This window comes from Teleopsis dalmanni, chromosome 1, assembly GCF_002237135.1.
Source record: "Teleopsis dalmanni isolate 2A chromosome 1, ASM223713v2, whole genome shotgun sequence".
In the NCBI taxonomy this organism is placed as follows: Eukaryota; Metazoa; Arthropoda; class Insecta; order Diptera; family Diopsidae; genus Teleopsis; species Teleopsis dalmanni.
Genome location: NC_051846.1, coordinates 156,695,802 through 156,718,280, shown reverse-complemented (window position 1 = coordinate 156,718,280; position 22,479 = coordinate 156,695,802). Strand labels below are relative to the sequence as shown.

Here is a 22,479-nt window from a genome sequence, read left to right as displayed (position 1 = left end):
GAATTACACATTTTATGCAATTTTTCAATTTTATATCTTCTGTTTTGAGAAAACAATGCTGCACATTCATTCCGTCTATGTCAAGAGTTATTTCATGCCATTTGTCATAGTTATTTACAGTGCTCTTTGTAAAACTCAGAAAGAAATAACTTTCTGTTAATTACATAGTGATAACAAATAATACAAGTGTTAATAAAGAACAAATATTAGGGGTATTCAGGCAACTGATTAGTTGCTTAGTTGATTCAAAAACTTCATATAAAAAAAATTTAGCATTTTGATGTTAATCAGTTGCTTGAACGACCCAAAATGCGTAATCTGATTAGTTTGTTGTGTGTAAATGTCTTGGCAGCACTCGCATCAACAGCAAAAGTGAAACATACTTGTGTTTGCAAAATTGTTTACACAGAATTCAAACAGCTGAGAGAGACAGCTAACAAATTTCTATACTAAAGTTCATTTTAAGTTATTATTACGACACTTGGTACTGGTAGCACTATTAATCAAATTTGTACTAATCTGAGAATCACCGAAATAGTTGATAAATAAAATGTAGAACACTAGTAATAAATTATGGTAACAGATATAAATTGATAAAATTTATGACTCACTATAAAGCAGTTCTAGGTATCGCTAAATACCCATCATCAATTGCCTTTGAAATTATTTGTTGTTTGTATTAATCCATATAAAATTATCGAGATTGTAACAAAAATAAAAAATGTGAACAAAAAATATTTATTTACATATTGCTTCCTTTGTTGTTTAAGCAAGCAAAATTTAATATCGATATATTATCATATATTTTGATAATTATTTATAACATTACTGAGTAAAAATAATATAAATTATTTAACAATTGTTAAAAATATGTTGACATATACGAATATCTCAAAAAAATGTGGCAATCAATATTTTTATAATTTATATATATCAACTTATTTTGTATGATATCTAATAAATTCAATTCAATTCTTAGCTTAAAGTTTTTGTAAAATTGGCTGTTTTTGTTTATTTCTTGGTTAGTATTGCTGCATAAATATAATACATAAAAATAATATAATATACGATGAAATCAAATGTAATTTAAAAACTTGATTTTAATTGTGCAAATTGGGTTGTGTTGTGTATACATAATATATGTATGTAAAAAATTTATTTTGTATTAAATTTATAAAAAGGATTTAATTGACCCATAAATTATGCGTTAGCATGTTTATCACAAAATCATTTACATATTTCATATAAATAAAAGATATGATATAATAAAATTAATTTATTTTTAAGTTAGAAGCATTCGAACAGTATTGAAGCAACAACAATAAATATTTTAATTAATTTATTGGAATTTGGCTAACCATATAACGCTGTTTCGAGTTTTGTTAAGTACTCATCATCAGTGATCTTTAGAAAATATACCAATTTTAATTTAAGTAGTTTATAGTCCATATATAATATGTTGGATTGCAAACGCCAGGCTTAGAACTTATGTCTGCCAAATTAGACACACTGACTAATCGTGCTATGCAGCAACTAGCAAAGCTTTTTGTCTGTTTATTTGTAAGTGACACTAACCAAAACCTTGCTATGCTTTTGATTTGAATTCGAACGAGCTTATGAACTACAGGTTTATTTGAAAATACATTAATTCAACGAATTGAAACTCTACTAATGTATTTAACTTAAATAACATAATACTACTCGTAGTAAATTTGAGTAGCACTGTGTATGTACAAGTGCGTTCTGCCAGCAAATTTTCGAGTAAATAAGAGCATATGAGAGATCGTAACATCATTGTCGAAATTTGACTTTACTTGTACATATTATTTCAAGTAAAATTTGTGTTGATGTGCGAATCAGCTGTTTTAGTACGAATTTAAATTTTTGTATTGTTTATTTGCGCGGCTTTGTGTAAAGAGCGAAATTTGTCACTTTATTTGTCTTGCGCTCTCAGTTTACTTCTGTTTTACGAGTAACTCGTGGAACAGATCTAATATTTAGAATATGGTATGCAACTGCCTTTACATTACATTAAAATATTTCAAATTTCATTTAATATTTGTCAGTGTACTTTTTGATGTATTGGCAACACTATTACACGTGACATTTTATACGTCTTGCTCAAAAGTGCCTCAACAAACGAAAGAAAAAAATTGCCTTTATTTTGGATTGATTCCCAACGCTGAGTGGCCGTAGATTTTTTAAGCTAAAATTGATTTTAAATTAAAATTTTTGATATTGCGTTCACGCCAAAACAGTTTAATTTAAAAAAATTAATTTCGGTTTTATGTTATGCGTATGTACATGTGTCTGTATATAATTAGTTACTTCAGTGTGTTTTCTTTTGGTTAAATTAATTTGTGCAATATTAAAAATAAATTTTTATTAATAAAATCGCTCGTCCAGTAGACAATAACAAAGTGGACAACGCACAATCAAAAAAGCAGAAAATAAAAAAAAGAAATATAATCAGCAAAATGTTGAAAATATGTTGCGATAAATAAAAATGCCAAATTGCATATATGAAAAAAAATTAATTAAAAATATGAAAAGAAATGAATAAATTCTTTTATGTATAAAAATTAAAATTTGCAACTTATCAAAAACAGAAATATAAATTAAGCAAATATGGATTTGGACGATGACAATGAGCAAGAAGTGCTTTGCGAGAAGATTATAAACGACATCCATGCCGTTTTTGTCAAGGACGCCGATTTGTAAGTATGAAAGCAACGTAGTTTGATGTGTGGGGTTTGTGTGGTGTGGGGATGAAATCAGTGCCTTGTAAGGTCCTTTTTTGTGTTTTGGGTTGTAATGATAAATTATATTTACTTTTAAGTTTTGTTGTGAATTTTTTACTTGTAGTTGGTCCTTGGTTCTATTAAAAATGTGTTTCAACTAGCACTACTTGCTGCTAAAAATAATTATTCTATTTTTTGTTTTTATTATCAACATTTGATATATATTAATATACAATATATATGTACATATTTTGTATTAATTTTCTTTATAAGCGAAGTGAATTCATTAATTGTCAATTCTCGAACAATTTTTCATCATTCCATTGTTCTTACAAAAATAGGCCACAGTTTTGTATGCCAAATGATAACCACTTGCCCGATTAGAGGAAGACTCGTACGCTTGTGCCTTAATTGAATAATTGCCGCCATACACACACAGAATGCTTAAGCAAAACAATTGCAAAATGTTTGCTCAATTACAACAACTAACGCCATGATCTGGTTCCTTCGTACTTAATTGAAGCCACTTGTTGCGGAAGTTTTTTTTTTATTAAATATACAGGGCCACAATGCATTTCAGTTTAACCCATTATTTTTTTTTTTAAATTAATTTATTGGAATCAACTGGCAGACGGTATAATATTTAACGTTTAATATTTAATATTTAAAACGAAAGTCTTACAAGGGTTAGTTCTTCATTCCAATAGCAACAGTGAAAGCTCAAAAATTCCCCAATAAATAGGAAAGATGTATATGCCGTTATTTACTTAGGAATATGCAAAGTTGTAGAATTTTGGACATCAGAAATTGTTTTGTTATTCACAAAAACATTCTATTTAAAAATATTTAGACAAAACACACAAAATCATTAAGATATACAATAAATCAATGATTCCTTATACAGTCTTCTAATACAGAAACCTGCAATTATCATGATAACTGATCAGTCTTAATACCAGTGGAAGATTGACTATTCACTAATAGACAGGTTGACTGAGGAAAATTGCAACAAAGTAAAACGCTCAATTTTGTTTTTTTTTTTAAATTTAATAAAAGATAAATGAAATTATGCGAAAAGAACTTTAAATTTTTAAGTTAATTTATTTTGGTTCAATATGACCATCCCTACCATTAAGTATGTCCTTCAAATGGCCAATAAAGCTATCGCACGCTGCCCGCAAATATTTTTGGCTCTTTCTTGGCTTAGGGCTTGGTTCAGACGATCGACATTTTGATATTTTTTAGTGCCAGCCTTACTTTTTACCCCAGACCGAGAAATCTAAAAAGTTTAGACAAACACACTGGTCACTGTTTGATGAAATAAAGCATTGTACGTTGTTTTTCAGCCATTTTAGGATGATCTGTTTTCATCCAGCGACCGAAATACTCATCTGCCAAGGATTTTAATGCTCCCTCTTAAACAATGACTTTTGACTCCACAGAGGTATTTGTATGGTGTATATATTAAAATATAATAATAAATATGCAGTCTTCACAAAATGTGATAATAGTTTTATCTGTAATTCCTCCCAAATCTTCTTGTCTTATCGCAAATTCTGAAATAATACACATATGCTAATGAATATTATGTCATCATGTCATATTTATTAAATAATTATGTTGGCGAATAGCAAAAAAATGGGTTTATAAATTTTAAAACCAAAATTTGCTGAACATATAGTATCTATAGAAATACTACCTTCATAAAATACATTAATTTCTTGTTTTTATAAAAATATTTTTTTTGAAAGTTGTCATACAGATACAGATTCTGCTCATAAAACACTTTCTCCATCCATATTCTATAACTTTCTTTTTTTTCTTTGCTTGATGAAACGCGAATTAACATCTAAAGTAGCTTTACACAATAGTGTTTGTGACCACTTCGGTGATACACTGTACCAAGAGCTTTATTAAATAATGTATATAGGTTATTCTGGTGAATTTACATAAGTATACTTCGAAGCCCAATATATCTTTTTGATGAAATATATAGCGCATTTAGAGAGGGTGCATAAGAGAGTGTCTTTTTGAATTAGTGTGAGCATCCACAGAATCAACAATTTCAGTGCTCTGTCATTGATGTACTTTGCAAACTTTCGACTCTCAATTTTTTGGGTATATCTTAAATTTTAAACAATTGTAGTGTTGTAGAATAATAGTGAGTTAAAATACAAAGGCTTGAATTTGTATTTTCTACGCTTGCCTAATCATGTAGACGTCTTACTTCGGAGTCTGCTCCAAAAAAGTTAACTATGCTGTAATATAATATGAATATTAAGCTTATGCAAAATACAAAACAATACTTTGCTAGTGGGCTAAAATTCTACTTCATACATAAACTCTCCACAAATCACCTTTTAAACTTTAAATCAATAGTTTCTTCAATGCTAATTTATACATTGACATCCATCACAATATGGTACAGAGCCATAATTAGATAAATTTATAAAGTTCGAAAGAATAGATACCAATGTATACAAATTTATGTTAAAGGCTTATAATCTGAAGTCTGTAACAGAAATCAAGTTTCTAAATCTATCATTATGCTGCTGAAATCAATATACTCATATGAAGAGTTTCTGGTCTTGACAATCCTTTGTAATTATAGTTGAGTGGTATTCGTGTTTTTAGCAATTTAAACTTTTTGTAACAACTTTGTCTGGTCACATTCCATTGAAGATATCATGTCTAAATTAAGAATAAATTAACTATGATTGATTTCATAAAACTGGATTTGGTTTTAGCCAAGACCTGGTATAGAAGCGTAGAGATCGATGTGATTATATGTTGGGGGTGATGTGTGTAGTGGTGAAACGATACAATCTTTTAATTAAAAGATTATTCCTTTCATTTATTGGTACATTATTAAATTCTATTAAATTGGCTTATAAATTATGTATTTGGTCTTTATCAAACCAGTGGAATATATGGCCCTGCACTTAGAATGAATGCAACATAAGATAAGTAATACAAAATTTGTTATATATCCGACTGTTATATTTTTAAATAGTTACAAAATTGTTCCACAAAAAAGCTACATAATAATAGTCGATTATATATTATATGCAATCCTAAGCATATAGTGGAATATAGTGTATAGCAAAGGACGTAAGGATGATAAAATTCAAAGAGTTTGTAGACTACCGCTTACCCAATGTAATCATTGTTCTTAAAAATATTGTAGTATGACAGATGTCTGTTACGCCAGAGAAAAGCTGAGGAGTTACACAGATTGTACTAAAAGGCGCATTTCTGCAAGTTTGATAAACAGAAACAAGGAAACAATTTCAGAAACCAATATATTTCTTGCTTGCAACAATATACCTACATCCTTCTAGCGTAGTATATGGAGCATCATAAAAACAGAGCTCATATTCTATTATATCGGCAATTCTAGGGATCTAGGTCCAGTGTTATGTTATACCGTGAATTCTAGGGATCTAGGTTCATTATTTTACCGTATAGAAAGTCACAGATTTAAAAAGCATCTTAAACCTTTAGTGGTGGTTTGGTGTTCTTAAAATTGTCTTTAAACAGAGGTGTTGAAGCAGGCTGAAATCCCAGAGAAAAGAAAGGCACTTTCCACAACATCCCTACAACTGTGAGAAATTCAATTTCTTCACTGAATTCTAAAATCCAATTTTTTAACACGGTTCCCTAAACAGCTGTGAGCAAGCCTAGTACAAGACAAACATTTTTCGAGACAAACATTTTTTTTGACATACATATATTTCTTAAATAATAATTTTCCACTTCATACTTTATTCCATCCCATTCGGCTCTGAGTACGCCCATGGACACTTCCCGTCAGTCGAGTGAAATGATACACTTGTAAAAGGTTTTGTAGGTGAATATTGTTACATATTTATTTGAATAAACAATTTTTATTTTATTATTTTTATTGTGTGATTACTTTCAGCAATTTACTCGGACATTGCTTATGTGTAGACCGTTTAGGTGCGATCAATTCCTTTAAAAGAGAATACCATGTTTCATGATCCTACTGAGACCCCTTAGTAAGTCGAAACTTCAATTAAAAATAGTGTTTAGTTTTAAGAATAAAATTTATATTTCGATTTTATAGCATTTTAAAATGGCTCCATGTTGAATTCTGACTCTTCCTCTTACTCTTTTGCCAACGGTTTATATATATCTAGGTTTAACATATTTCTCCAATATGTTATATTTAATTGACTTTATATCTTACACGGCTTGATTTCAACCATATGGGCACCCTGTTTTATTCTGCTTTTGAAAAAAAATATATTAAAATATTCGTTCATTTGCAGATCATCGTTTGAAATTATACCCACACTACTTAATCAAAATAAATCGCCAGTAATACATGTTGATCACAATCTTGGTCTGGAATCGTGGTGTGCACATCATGTGTACGATCACGCGCACAAAACAATTATTGCATATCGTCGATACCAAGCAAATCGGTATCTACAGCAAAGTGACACATTAATCAAGTACCTGAATGTAGCGCTTCTAATTAACCCTGATGTGACGACGTTTTGGCACATAAGGCGACAATTGGTGCAAAAAAATCGACTCAAAATCAATTGTGAATTTCAATTTTCTGCGATAATTTTAACAAAGAAACCAAAGTCAAACGAAGCATTCGCCTATCGTCGTTGGTTGTTTTCTTTCCAGAGTAAGTGTGTTTCTATCTATTAATAATAATAAAAAAATACAATTCACATTCTTTATTTTTTAGGCTCAGAATCAATTGATTGGCCATATGAGATTGGAATTTGCGAACGTTGTGCTGATCGCTGCTCTAGTAACTATCATGCGTGGTCACATCGACAATGGGTGCTAAATAATGCACCCTTTCTGATAAAGTCGGAATTGATGCGCTCTGAGAAATTCATGCAAAAACACATAAGTGACTACAGCAGCTATCATTATCGACAAGTGGTCATATCGCGAGCATATGATATGTGTTATTATGATGCAGAAGATATGAACAATTTAACTAGTCTCAAAGAACTTATTGGATATTATATTATAACGGATATACAGAATACAGATGATATTTTGGAGAAACTTTTGCCCAATGTAGACCATACGACTGTGGGTGAGCAGCGCTTAAAATCATTTTTGTATTGCTGTAATTTAGCAGCACACGACATGCGACTCTGTGACGATCAAAAAAATATGTATGGTGAACGAGAATCCTTTGAATTGCATCGCCGAGCTTCGTTGAAGTTCATTGTGGAGCATTGCGTGCGTATTTTGTTGGGTGCAAATTGCAGTCTGAATGCACAGCCTGTAACGCCTGCTCTAGCACAAAAGTTCCATGCACAACTAAAGAAATTCGACTATAACTCTAGCAGTTTTCTTTCAGCGCTTAAGCGTTCTGAAAGCCTGCTTGGTGAGAGACATCGAAAATGGTGTGCAATGAATTTGGGTTTTAATTATGAGTCGACGTAAAAAGCTTCGACTCATAAAAATTAATTTGAATTTATATTTAATTCGTGTTAAGATGGTTGAACTCATTTTGGAGTTTAATTTTTAGCAATTTTTTTTTTATTTAGTTGTTTTTTTTTACTTTTCTTATAGACAATTATCCTATTAATATTTTGCCATTTAAGTGTAAACAGTTGCCTCAATTTTATAACTAAATTTATAATGAAACATATACGATGAAACAAAGAAAAACAAATCAAAATAAAAAAGTTTTCATGTGATGATAAATGACCCTCAGACTAGTTAAGATAAATGATTGTTTAAAATGAAAAGTTGTTTATATGAAGAAAATATTACTTTGAAAGTGTTCAATTAGTGGTTTTAAATGATATCTTTATATAAAATGTTTAAATTTAATTAATTATGGATTCTCCTAAAATTTCTATCTCTTTCTTAAAGTTTATGTCAGTTATATTAAAATTCATTCTCTTAAAGACAAGCGACATTATCACGTTTTTGAAACTAATAAAATATTTTATAATTTTATCAAATTAATTATTAACTAATTGCCTAACTATTTTAATAAAGAAGACTACTATATTGTTTGTTGCATTTATAATTTAATTTTTTTGTAAAAGTTATTATTGTTATTAATTATGTAAAACAAATTGTGTATTAACGATTTCAACTTGATCAAATACTCTGGTTTTAAATTGTAACCTCATATTTTAAGATTTAAATAGACAATTTTATTTTAATTAAAAACATAATTGAAAAATGCTTACAGAATTTTAATTTAAAGTGATATAATAATTTCGGATATTAAATTTAAAAATAATAATATATGTGATATATATTATTGATTAAAAGTGCAACTTTAATTCCAAATGCTATCTATTATTAACTTAGTTTTTGTTATAGTATTTATACTATTGCACCTAGAGGGTTAATTATGTCAAAAACTTTGTCGCAAAACGTAAAGGTCATAGATACCGGTGGTAGCTCGTCTCGCAAGATTAACGGCTGTTTTAGGCTTTAACAAGCGAGTCAAGCTAATAATAGCTGGTTTCGTTAGAGAAACAGTTCAGTTAGGCTCTAAGAAATAAGGTTATACCGCAGACATAATCTAGGCAAGTTTTTTCGAAAAAGTTTAGTTAAAGATATCTGTATTTTCTACCCTATGTGTCAGTTTAATAAAATGAACCATTTTTATATAGACCGAAGATATGGAATATATGAAAGTGATTTCCACCGAAAGTGAAATCGGTTACTTTGGGTTTCACGTGCCCGCAGCTGTGATTGTTCTGGTCACTGGTTTTATTCCGTAAGGTACTATCATGGAAGCTGTGGTTGGCAACTAAATGTACACAGGTAGAGTGTAAGCATTCGTGCTTTTTTCACTCAATTATTGAATTTATTTTTTGACCGAGTGCTGTGACCCAAAGAACAATAGAGTTTTTACAACTTCATCGGTAATCGAATAAAATATAAATATAAAATATAGAAATGATCTGTAAATCTATACAGGTTAAGTTTAAAATGTACTGACTGAATGGTGTATTGCTTAACAAAACGATATATCCTTAGTGCCTATGTCGGTAATGTTGGAAAGATACTTGATAAGAGAATATGCTGGAGTGAATAAACACTTTCTGGTGGCAATTATTTAACTTTCATAATATCTTTATTAATATGCCAAAATAGAATTACAATCTGTCTGTCTTTTATGTTGTCAATTTATTCGCTAAGTTGGTAATGGTGATGTTATTTGGAGGTTTTCGGCTTAGGCTAAGGCCCCTATACACTGCGACCAGTTTGATCTATTGTGCACTATTCGCTAAGTTAGTCTGTGATTGAAGTGTTGCATTGAAACGTTTTGTAAATCTATACCAAAGAAGTCTAAATGTTACTGATATTCGTGAACTATTTTTTGTGTATATTTTCTTATCTCTTCAAAATATTAAAATACCTTCTGATTCTATAGTTTTAGAAAAACTAAAGATTACTCGATAAAACAATGCTTTTATAACTAATTTATTCAATTTTTTCGGTATAATGCGGCGACTGTCCAATCTGCTACGCCCATTTTGTTGCCTTTGTTTAGTACTTTAGCTGTCTAATTTTTCTCAATCCATCTGTAATATGAATACAGTGCGTGTTTAGTCCATTCTTGGGTTACCTTCTTCGTAAATGAGCTATACAACGCAAATTTAATGTATTTTCTCATTTTTGCTCCTCACTGATCGAGCTCAAGATTATAGTATCCTCTAATCTATTCTTCTCTTGTATATCAAAAGCTAGAGTATTTGATATGATATATACTTTATCAAGCATTCATATGGAAAAACTAGGATTATGTGCATGTGTTTCTTGATTCTTTCTTAGAGTTTTAAATTCTGTATCACATGAAAGTTCTATTTATAATATGAACTCTATCCTGCTGAGATTGTATCACTTTTTAACTGAATTTGATTCACATACAATTGTAAACATCTTCTGTTTTTTTTATTATTTGATCTTTTAATCTCATTATATATTCAGCTTTATAGAATTTGTTTTATGTTACTTCAGATGTAAGGTCTTAGAGATTCCTGTGTGAAGTTTTTATCGGAGCATTTGATGCTATAAGGACAATGCCGTCAGCAAAGATTACTATACCATTACTAATGAATTTATTAATATTTACATAGGCATTATTAACCCTATTTATTATTAGCCTAAATGAACTAAGTTCATTGCTTCGATGAAGACAACAATCATTTTAATAAAATACATTATGCTACAGTAACAGTCAATGTACGAGTACTAATGTAAAGTTTTTATTATTGTCTGGTATTTATATCGTTAATGATGCTTATCCAACGCTGACAATAATATAATAAAAAGCGTAAAAGAACTACGTATCTTAATATATAGACTTTAGACATGCATAATTTTTAATTAAATTTAATTTTTCAAGCAGTTTTTAATGATATAAGGCTATTTTGCTATTAAATCCATAGTTTGCGCTATTTTCTTTTATTTAAAGAAAAAAAAAGCATATTACGCGTTATTATGCCGTCTATAATGTAACACTGTTAAGTCCTTGACAGTATTTTTAACCTCTTAAATATTTCAAGGGTCGCAACTTTGGAAAATATTCGAACAAGAAAATAAATAAAAATTACAAAATAATTGTGGCATATGTTTAGGCGGTCAGTAAACAAAATTATTTATTAAATATGGTGTCATGTGTAATGCCGTGCACGGTGTTAAGTGAAGTGATTTTCAACGACTATAATCAATGAAATGGTTTTATTAGAGGTGCGGTGCGTGTTGCGGTTCGCAATCAGTGAAGGCATTTAAAATTACACATTAATGAGAAGATAATTTTCTTAATTATTTTTATACTTTTCTGGAGTTCAAAAATTATACTTAAATAAAAATAGAAAATATATTTCAAAATATAACATGCGGATATATAAAGACAAAAGCGAGGGTGTACAGAGAAGTTCTTAGTTCTTTGTTTAACTGCCATCAATGGAATAAGAGATTGACGCAAATGACCTCATTCGGTTAACAGTTCCTAATTGTTTTTAATTATAACCGCCCTTGGTTAATACTAGAAAAAATACAAACTATTAAGGACTTAGCTGATTATAAGACTGGTACTCTACAGCAGTCTTTTACTTGAATTCTAACGAGAACTTGAGGTATCGGAAACTAAAAGTGCATACCATTATGTTTGTATCTTACATAGTTAAAAAAATTTAGAAAAAACTATTTTCATATCAGACTATACGCGGGAGAAGCTCAAAACAAAAGTATACAATATCAATATAATGATGTTAAGAACTATACATATAAAAAAACACAGTGCGTTTTTCAAGTTTTAATAAATAAACAACTAAAGTCTGAAAATGTAGAATTATTGAAAACAGAAGTCAATGCATCTAAAAGTACTCCTTGCTTCTCGGTCGCGGTGCCCCTATTATGTTTCTCTGCTAAAGAAGAGATGATATTAGCAGTACAGAAAAAAATTTATCTCTACTAAACCTTCAAAATGGTGCGGGAATTGTAGTGCAAACTGTTTTTTATGAGAGTTTAAAACGATGTAAACATCATGACGTACTACTGAAAACAACCAATTGCACTCACGATTGGAACCCAATTGATTGATAAATGAATTTATTTTCATTTCTAGATGTCTTTCCTCCATTAACTCCAAGTGGAATATAAAGTTTGACAATGCCTTTATTTGGTGTGGTAACATGGAACCGTGACAACAAATGCTTTACTAGGCTTTTAATATGTCACCAGGTAGAGAGCTGCTTTTTGAATTCCGTTACAAAACTCACATAGCAGTTTGTAAGTTTAGCTTGTGATCGTCCTATCTATCATATCTAATAGCTCTATCTATGCTTAAATATCCTATGCAGCAATAATGTCTCCTCAAATTAAAGGTTTATATTTTAAAATATGAACACCTTTTGTTGTATATATATGAATATATTCATTTTTTCAACAGATGTAGTCATTTGTTTTTTTTTTTATTGTGCCTAACGGATCGTCACCATGCTGTCACAATAGTGGTATGGCCATTTTGCACGGACGAAAAACAGTCCAGACCTTTTCTACTCTGGAACTTTTTCGGAAATACTTCAAGGTAGGCTTCCTGTGTTGGTTATCCATTAAAAATTTTCTTTGTTAGTCTGCCTTCAGGCCTCCCTTAAGTTTATTTGTTCACATCCTTTTCGCAATTTTACATTTTTGATATAATTTTTCCGTTTGAGTATGATAGTAACGAATTGGTCTATGGCGATCTATTTTTTCTTCAGATAGCATCATCTTCGTTGTGATATCTTCTATGTTTATTTAACTGATTTTGTTTCAAGTAATGGTGTGTTCAGTGTTGTATTCGTCGGCATCTCCGCAAATGCATTTCCAAGCAAATGATTCGAAATGCATATACAAATGCAGTCATTTGTTATTAAAAGTTTATAATAAGCATTAGTATATTTTTTTTTATTGAACGCTCAACACCATTTATTAAAATTATAGCCAGATTTTGTTGCAAAGCCTAACATTAGTCAAATATAAAAAAAGAAAATAAAAACAACTATTTATGGCTAACTGCACCAAAAAAGGAATAACATTTAGATAAAAATAATAGAACATAAAGAATAAAAAAGTGCTAGATAACTGTACTTAAAAAAAAGAAAATAAAAACAACTATTTATGGCTAACTGCACCAAAAAAAGGATTAACATATAGATAAAAACAATAGAACATAAAGAATAAAAAATTGCTAGCTAACTGTACTTAAAACCGGAAATAAAAATGAAAAAAAAAATCTGTAGAAAAATAAAATTTGTAAAAAAACAGTATTAAAACAGATTCACATTATTCGAATCACTTTTAATTGAGTTCACTTTAAAGATGCTCTATTAGAAGTTCAAAATCCTTATCAAATTTCAAACTACGTAAAAAAATCAGTGCTTATTAATAGAGCTTTTTAGGAAGTGACTAATTGCATCTAAAAGACTATTCGTATTTCTTTTTTTTTATACGAGAGTACTTATGAAGATGTTCTAGTCATTTGCGTTTGTTAGTCGAACTTAAGTGAGCTTCCCGGTACGTTGTGTGACATATGCACATAAGTACAATAATTAATAGCAATCGATTAAATAGAAAGCTTTCTGTTGTTATTGTTGTTGTTTCTTTCACACATGCGTTTCTTTCTTCTACTTCGGTTTTGAATAACAGGAAAGTGACATTTGGCGCGCTAAGTTAAAAGCAAACAAAATGCAAAATTTATAAATGAAACAATTAAATAAAACATAATAAAATAGAATAGAATATAATTAAATGTATAAATTAGTGTATCTCTTTTTATACATACTGCGGCTTTCGGTTCTGCTTCTCTTTACTAATTTAATGATGTAAACATTCTCATAAACTTTTGCTAGTAAAAATCGAAAAAGATTTGTTTCGCTTACATTGTTTGCATTGTTTTTGCGGTTCCTCGAAGATATATTTTCGGTATTTTGTTGTGCAAATATTTAATTAAATAAACAAGTAACAAACTAAACTCAGGCACTACATGCCTAATGGTAAGCTGTCGGGGGCGAGGGTGTAGTCTCTATTATGCCTTAGCATTACATTAGTAGCTGTAAGTTGAATAGAATCACCAGTGACAGTGTGTCCCTAACCGACACACCTGATAGTCGCGTAGAATTGCAAGGCTGGCAGTGTTCATAAATCAGTTTATTCAATAATGAATATTTAATTATAAATCCATTTGTGAAAGTGTCCTGTGAAAAGCCTGTTCATATTTTAAAATATAATAAAATATTGTTCTTTAATTGATTTTGAAATGAGTAAACCATATAAAAGTATGAATTATTTAACTGTAAACGCGGAGGAGTACTTACATCCTTTGAATTTAGCGAGAAATCGGTCTCTATCTCCGTTTCTAAGACGTGCTTCCTCATCGCTTGACGAGAGATCAGATTCGATCTCAGAATTGAGCACCACTTCGTATAGTAAATGTAAGTCAATCTTTTTTTTTTTAAATATTTATAAGTTACTTTATGTGAAGTTCGACTCAATACTTAGATTACTTACGTGAAATGGAAGAACATGGAACATTCTAAATTAGCTAGAAAACCTTTTTAATTCCAAATTAATTTCAAGAAATGGATGGCTGTTTCATTATCAGTTCAACGCCTTGACGCAGGAAAGTATACGGCTAATTTTTTGACTTGATATGCTGTGAACCGACTTGAAAAATTGCGCACCAGTGTTATTGAATCTAAATTTATAAAAGCCTGGATAGTGGGATACCAAAAAGTTATTTGTTGTGTTTGCCTAAAGAAAAAGATTTTAATATACTTATGTAGGAAGATCAAATAGAATGAGAAAGAAAGTCTGTCAGAAAAAAATTGAAGTCAACCCATTTTGTAGCAGTAAATTGAATAGTATTGAAAATAGAAGGACCAATATTAATAAAGCAATATACCGTATTTTGGCAATATATCATATATCGGCAACATATCGTATATCGGCTTTTATTTAAAATGAACCTCCTCTCATACGATTTTTTTCATATCCTGGACAAAGGACTCGTATGCTGCACTTTTAGCATGTGGAAGGAAAACAACCTTAGTTTAAACTGGGTTTAAACCTAGGGATAAAATTCGTGTTTGGTAGCTAGAGAGTTTTCTATCTGGAAAACGTTTACCGTTTATTGGCTGTGCTTGGTCTCTAGAGCCTTGAATGCGAGAACAGGATGCACCACGCATAGGCGAGGTTGTCTGTTGATAAAGCTAGACTGTGTATTCGCATCACTCCTTCATTGAGGCACACACTTCTGCTCCTTGCATCCGCTTTTCCACTCATATCGTGAGTTGTGATGAAAATTAGCTCACCTCCAATAAAATTTTTCTTGTTTTTTTAGCTCAAGAAATGAATCGTCTTGTATTATCACCATTGGTGTTAAGTAGAGCTGTCGTATCTTTTGAAACATTATCGAACCAACAGGTTTGGTTGTTTCTTCAGAACATTCTGTGCACTTTTTTGAAATTAACAAAAGTATTGTGTTATACTTGGTTACTGTAGGGTCTAGAAATTTAAATGAGGGTATAGTGCTGTTGTGTTTTTTCTGTTACCTTTTACCTTTAAAAGTGTTACCTTTTTTAATTTTTCCTTTCAAATTTTAAGTTTGAATGGCTTAGTGTATGATACACTTGGATTGCGTAGATTGATCAATAATTCCATTTCTTGTATTGCATATAACACAATGCTTGTGTATTATATTTCTGTACAAATATTTATTAAAAGAATTTGAGTAGTGATATAATGTATTTGTAAGAATGAAAAAACTTATAATTTATTCATTTATTTATTTGTGAGTTAACATTAAAATTAATTTAAAAGTTAACTTAAAACAAGGAACTGAACTACTAGTTCCTTTTCCCTAGATCTATAATTATATTCATATATAGTAGAAACTCATATATATAGGAGAGAAACTGCATTTCAGTAAGAAAGCCAGAAAAAAATAATTAATTTAAAACCAAAAAACAAAAAAATACTGCTTGAAAGGAATAAGATCTGAATTGATCTTCATAATATAGTTCTCGTGTACATAGCAATTATAGCACCAAACTGGAGCTACTGGTGCTACTGTAGCTAATGTAAAAATACTGCAGTGATTTTGAATCATAACCCACAGGTTCATTTTCCAGGTCCTCAAGTTTGTGATTACCAAGTGTATTCATAAAGATTTATTTATTGTCCACATAAATGATTAAAAATTATAGTTTAAAATGTATTGGAAGATTGTGCTATCATATTCATCTATTAGGAGTGACTATATTAGATAAGACTAACGTATAAAATTGTTTATCTTAGAACTCCCAATTATAAATTATGTTATAAAAAATTATAATATTTATTAGATGTGATTTAAATGTTTAGGTAATTAAATTTTTAAATTTCCTTTAAGAAACCTAATAAAAGGGCTATCTATCTCGATGTAGTAGCACTGCCTAAGAATCATATATTAAATGAAACTGTTGTTAAAGACATCATATGTTTAGTTTAAGATTTGCTATTTTACAATGTGGAATACTTAACAACGACTAAACTTGTTAAAACTGTGAAAATTTACTAAAAAAATTAAGACTAATTTTAGCATGGAATTTTCTTCAGTGATAGCATTTATTCTGGAGGTGTAATAGGCCTCCAGAAGGTGTGATATAAATCGTGAATTCTTATCACTACATGACGTCCAATTTTGTTTTGTAGGTAATTGAAGATATGTGGTTTCATTCGGACGGTACCAGAGTCCGCCCTGTTTAGATTCGGAATTCGAATTTGTCATATTTTCATTGGTGATGTGAATTGGTCATCAATATCAAACTATTTATTACCACTCAATTTTTTCTTTAGGGTTACGCAATTAATTATATTTATATAGAAAATCCTAAAACTTTTGGCGTTTTAAAAATAAACATCCGTCAAGTTATGAGATTTTTGTCAGATATGTGCCAACAAGTAATCATAACTTATCTTAAAAGGATCCAGTACTTTAAGATATTCCGTGAAAGAAATTTGAATGATTTTATATTTCATATCTAATAGCAAGGTCTACCACAATATATTAATATAAAAATTTGATCAAAATGACAATTACAATTGTGTTTTATTTGTAACATATTTATTTTTGGAACCATAAAATGTGTAATTCTGTAGAAATGTTTTTAGCAGGTTTAATGGGTCACACTAATATAACTTAATGTTTTATAAAATTTAGGGATCAATGTAATAGATAAATTTATTATAAAAAGTATTACTAAAAAATTATTAAAGAAATACAACATAAATGTTAATAAATAAATACATATATTAATAAATATGTTAACTTTGAATTCAAAATATATCTTGTTTTTTTTAGCACTCGTGTCTCTAAATAGCAGAAATAGCTCAAGCGAGTCAAGTCCCAATAGCAGTTTGAAACTCTATAAATCAATAGATAACTTATGTTTCGGGAAAGTAAAGAAGAAATTACATCGCAAGGCGCAAGTAACTGAAGTATATAGGTCTCGTTGTTTTACGGATCCCGGATTGAAGCAAATAGAAAAGCATCTATCCATACCAATATTAAGAATACCAGATCAAGATTCTATTCCAAAGAAATCTACATATAAAATAAAACGTTTATCGGGTGGAAATAATGCGTTGAATTCACTTATTGAGCAAAGCTTAAAGGTCACCACAGCATCCGTGGGATTAAAAGCAGCAGCTGAAGAGAAGTAAGTACAAAAATATAACTTAAAGTGACTATATGTATATATTTTATTTTTATGTGATTTTTTTTTTGTTACTAATTTAAATTTTTTGCGTTTATTGCCAAGAATATATTTATTACGAGGTCATTATTTTGTTTTGTTATTGTTTCGGTTTTTATTAAAATTTTTATTTACTTTCTGTTTGATTTTTATTTTGGTGACTTTTACCTTTAAGAATGTTTATTTTTGCACTTCATTTTCGTTTTTGCGGTTTCTTTTTCTGGCGTGATATCACGAAAAAGACAATTAATTGCTGTCAATAAAACATTAAAAACAAGTAACAAAAAACAAAAAAAAAATAAATTAATAAAAAAAAAAATCCAAAATTTATGCTTTAATGGCCAAAAAACTGAATAGCAAACGACTAATTTCTAGTTTTTTTGGGCGAAAAATTGTGGGTATCAGAAGTGGAATGCAAGGGTGGGAGTGCTGATGGTTTGACATTTCTTCTCCTTACTTAATATTTTTTTGCAAGTTATTGGCATTGATTATTGATGTCACACGTGGAATTTGTATTATTCACTTTAACATCATTAAGAATTTATTTTTATTCTGTGCTGTTGGCTGTTCTGGTATCGATAAGGGGATTCAGTAGACCTAAAACCTTTATGTGTTGATGAATTAGTTTCAATATTGTCAAAGAATGATTGATTTATTTCGTGTTTTCTATTTATATATATACATTTGCTTATGTTTTACTCAAATATTACACTATTTGCTAGGTTTTATTATACAATATACAATTAGAATTACTTTTACTCACTTCTTATATTACTTTAAAAATTAAATAAAAAAATTTTCCTCTCCTTTACTGTAATGTAATATAATACCTATAGACATTTTCTATAGATATTTTGGAGATCATATGAGCACCGCCATTTAACAACAGGTTTTTTCTACGGTATATACCAATATAGTTGGGTTTTTGAGATATGGGCTTTAAAAGTTGTGAACATTTTCAATTCATTACGTTATCAAAAATAAACTACACACGACATCTAACGGCGAGTACTACAAATAATGCGACTACGCAAATAAGAATTAACCACACAAGACAGGGGTAAAGTTATGGTTGATGCTCTTCATTGTATGAAATTGTTAAGCCTAACTGCAGTTTTCTTAGACTGCAGACTGCAGATTTCTTAGACTGCAGACTGCAGTTTTCTTAGACTGCAGACTGCAGTTTTCTTAAACTGCAGACTGCAGTTTTCTTAAACTGCAGACTGCAGTTTTCTTAAACTGCAGACTGCAGTTTTCTTGGACTGCAGTTTTCTTATTTTTGCTGTCTCTACATTTTTGTATTATTATCTAGTACCTGGAGGAATTGTTAATTTTTTATTTCTTTTTTCATTCTTTTAATGGATTTACTTAGTATGATATATATTTAATTTAGTAGAGAAATTTTTATACAATGTGATATTTTTAATAAAAACGATAAACAAAAAGATTTTATTCTTAACCATAAGCTCCTTAAACTATATGCTTCATCCAGAAACTGATTTGCTGTCGCTATTTGTATATACAGTACAAATACATTTCGTCTATTTAAAAAAAATTCTTTATCTTCCTTCCACAAGTCTTCCTCGCATACTAGCTGAACTTACGATTGACAAAAGCGTAAAAGATTGGAATAATATATGTTTGGAACCTGGTCTTTTAATTATCAGTTTTCGGAGTATGAAATTGGAATTATTGTGCAATATAATATTATGGAGTACATGAATCCTTTGTTGCTAGATCGGAATCTTATGACATGTACCTACTTTAGCATTATGATTTCTTTTTACGAAGACACTCAGCAAATATATTAACGTCAGAGAATTTAATATATCTGAATGAGATTGCTATTTGTGTGATCCTCATGAAAAAATAATATGTGTCATATTATTGGTGTAAGTCTGATTTTCAGAGAGAAGAGATGTCTTTTTTAGTAAACCCCCTTAGTCCGAAAAAGAAGTTAAATTCTTGTTAAATGGTAGACATAGTAATAATCTGTAGAAATGTATAAAAAGAGTTTTATATTACATAAGGCTAATAATTGAAGAAGTTGAACTAAACTAATTGAAGAAAAAACTAAATTCTTAATATAAACTATTCTTTTCAATAGAGAGGTATTTCGAACAGTATTAAATTACAACTATACGATTTTTGTATTTTATTAATTAATTAAATTTTTGGTTACCATACAGCTATTTCGAGTATTGCCAAATACCTATCAACAGCAGGCTTGGCATTATTTTTTATATTTAATTATTCGTAAATAATTTTTTGAGGCTGCAAGTACCAAATTTAACAATTAAAAATAAAAATATAATTAATTAATTCAATTATTTCATAGCTTGTTTATGGAATCGTTCTAATATAACACAGCAAGTAAATTTGTTATTGAACTTTCACAGCAAATTAATAAAATACAAGTCCAAAATATATACAAGTCAAGTACGGCTTTGTGTCAGTTGGCTAATGAACACTGACTCTGAACCTTAAATTTGGTAGGGTACGAGTTCAACCATTGGTAGTTACAGTTTCACAAAAAAAATATTTAAGAATAATTAAATATAAGAAATAATTGCAAGACCACTGATGATGGGTATTTGGCAATACTCGAAACAGCAATACTCCTTAATAAAATAATAAAATTTTAATGTTGCTATTTATACTGTTCAAGATAATTTTATAAAAATATTTTATTCATTTACCTTACATTTCCTCATATATCTTGCAAACTGTTATGTAAAGCGGATATTCATTTTAGTCTGACAAACTTAATTAATTAATTAAACTGTAACAAATCTGATTAATATTAACATTTCAATTACCATGCATAATATAAATTTATGTCTTTATGTATAGGGCTTCTGTCGTCTTAAACTTTCTGAATGTACGCCCACTTTAATTTTTTTCACATTTATTTCACATAATGAATCTAAATTGTATGATGGTCTTCTTATTCAAATCTGCTTGTTAAATTTTTTATAACGTTCACTTAGGCAACTCGCCAGATTAACAGCTGACGACCCTGAATTAATAGACACCTACACACAAAACAATTCGAAGACTGAAGACTGGCAATTTCGAAAATGTACACAAAATTTGGAATAAAAGAGAATGAATGAGTTTTGCTTAAATGCGAATTGATACTAAGAACTGCCATGCGCAAATTATATAAAATAAAAATAAATATAACGTAACATTATAGAACCAACCAACCAACCACCCTACAAAAACATAGCAATAAAATTAAAATTGTTTATCACAATATAATAGAAACAGAAACCGGGAGATAGCAAGCCAATACTCACCTTACCAACCCTTCGGAGAGTAGCGTAGTGGCACCACGTAAATCGTAAGAGAGAGAGAGGACTGTTATTCTTATGAGTGAAGCTTAAATGCTTGGAATCTGCTTACATGATTTATTTGCTTTCTATACTTGTGCGATTCTGAAAAGCAAGGAAAAGTAGAAAGTGATGATTAAAGTGGGCTACTGAATGGGGTGACTTTTTCGGTTGGTCGCTTTTGACATTTGGCACAACATGAGCTTTAAATAAAATGTCATAATCAGTTGCGGTAATTCGTGTGTTGAGCGTAAATCGTGAGTTGGAATAAACGGAATAAACGGAAGAATTGAAAATTAAATAATTTTTAGCAAATCTAAATGCCTATAAAAATATATTAAAAGTAATAAGAGTAGATACAGAAAATAGTAGTAGAAAGTTAATAGATATACGAGCATAAAGTAAATAATAGAGTGTAGTTTCAATAATGTTTATCAGCATTGTATAATAACAGCGTCTTCCCAAGCCAACTGGACACCCACGCAAAATCCTTCCATTTTGTAGAAAAAAAATTTTCATTCAAAATTCACAAAAAGTTGACGAATTTTATCGAAAACTGCGAAAATATCAAAAAACATGTGAAAAAATTAACAAAATTTAAAAAACCACAATTTTCCAATACAAAAATAAGGTAAAAAGATAAAAGTATAAAATAATTAAAAAAAAAAAAATAAATAAAAAATTAAGGGTTGCGAAAATTTAAATAAAAATTTGCAAAAGTAAAGCCGAAGGTTGTGTAATTGTGTCTTTTGAAATTGAAGAGTTCAAAAGTTGAAAGTCATTTCAATTAAAAAAAAAAATTAATTAAATAATAATAATATTTAATATTATAAAAAAATGTGATATAAGTAAAATTAAGTTTATTGCAATCAGATTTATTTAAATGTAGTTAAATTCCATTTGTTGCTTTGAAGGGCGTTTCTGCTAATTATCTTATCTGCCATATAAATAAATTTTTTTTTACATAAAAATATTTAATATATTAAGAATAATTTAGTTTATTTGACTATTCATTCTTAGTACAAAAATTGTCAAACTATATTTTTATTTTTACAAAAAAAAAAGTTCAAAATAGATTCAAGTTCATTTCGTAAAAATCTGCTATTCCCTTATTATTTTTATTTATTTATTTTGTTTTTGGAGCAAAAG

The 22,479-nt window shown here is 29.4% G+C and overlaps 2 protein-coding genes across 2 annotated transcripts in view; one reads left to right on the top strand and one right to left on the bottom strand.

The window, feature by feature from the left end:
- LOC119666533 (serine-rich adhesin for platelets-like) overlaps nt 1-22,479 on the bottom strand; it is a 378,359-nt gene that overhangs the window by 295,509 nt on the left and 60,371 nt on the right. The window lies entirely within an intron of this gene.
- Nucleotides 2,557-8,680, top strand: LOC119669551 (protein prenyltransferase alpha subunit repeat-containing protein 1-B). The gene is made up of 3 exons (XM_038079486.1): nt 2,557-2,717; nt 7,034-7,404; nt 7,468-8,680. Exons 1-3 carry the CDS (start codon nt 2,629-2,631, stop codon nt 8,184-8,186), a joined length of 1,179 nt encoding a protein of 392 aa, XP_037935414.1. The 5' UTR covers nt 2,557-2,628; the 3' UTR covers nt 8,187-8,680.

Excerpts from the sequence above, each read along its gene's own strand:
- LOC119669551 (XM_038079486.1), top strand. The coding sequence starts at position 2,629 with ATGGATTTGGACGATGACAATGAGCAAGAAGTGCTTTGCGAGAAGATT. Across the intron at positions 2,718-7,033 it reads TTTGTCAAGGACGCCGATTT|ATCATCGTTTGAAATTATAC; the intron begins GTAAGTATGAAA and ends GTTCATTTGCAG. Across the intron at positions 7,405-7,467 it reads TTGGTTGTTTTCTTTCCAGA|GCTCAGAATCAATTGATTGG; the intron begins GTAAGTGTGTTT and ends TTTATTTTTTAG.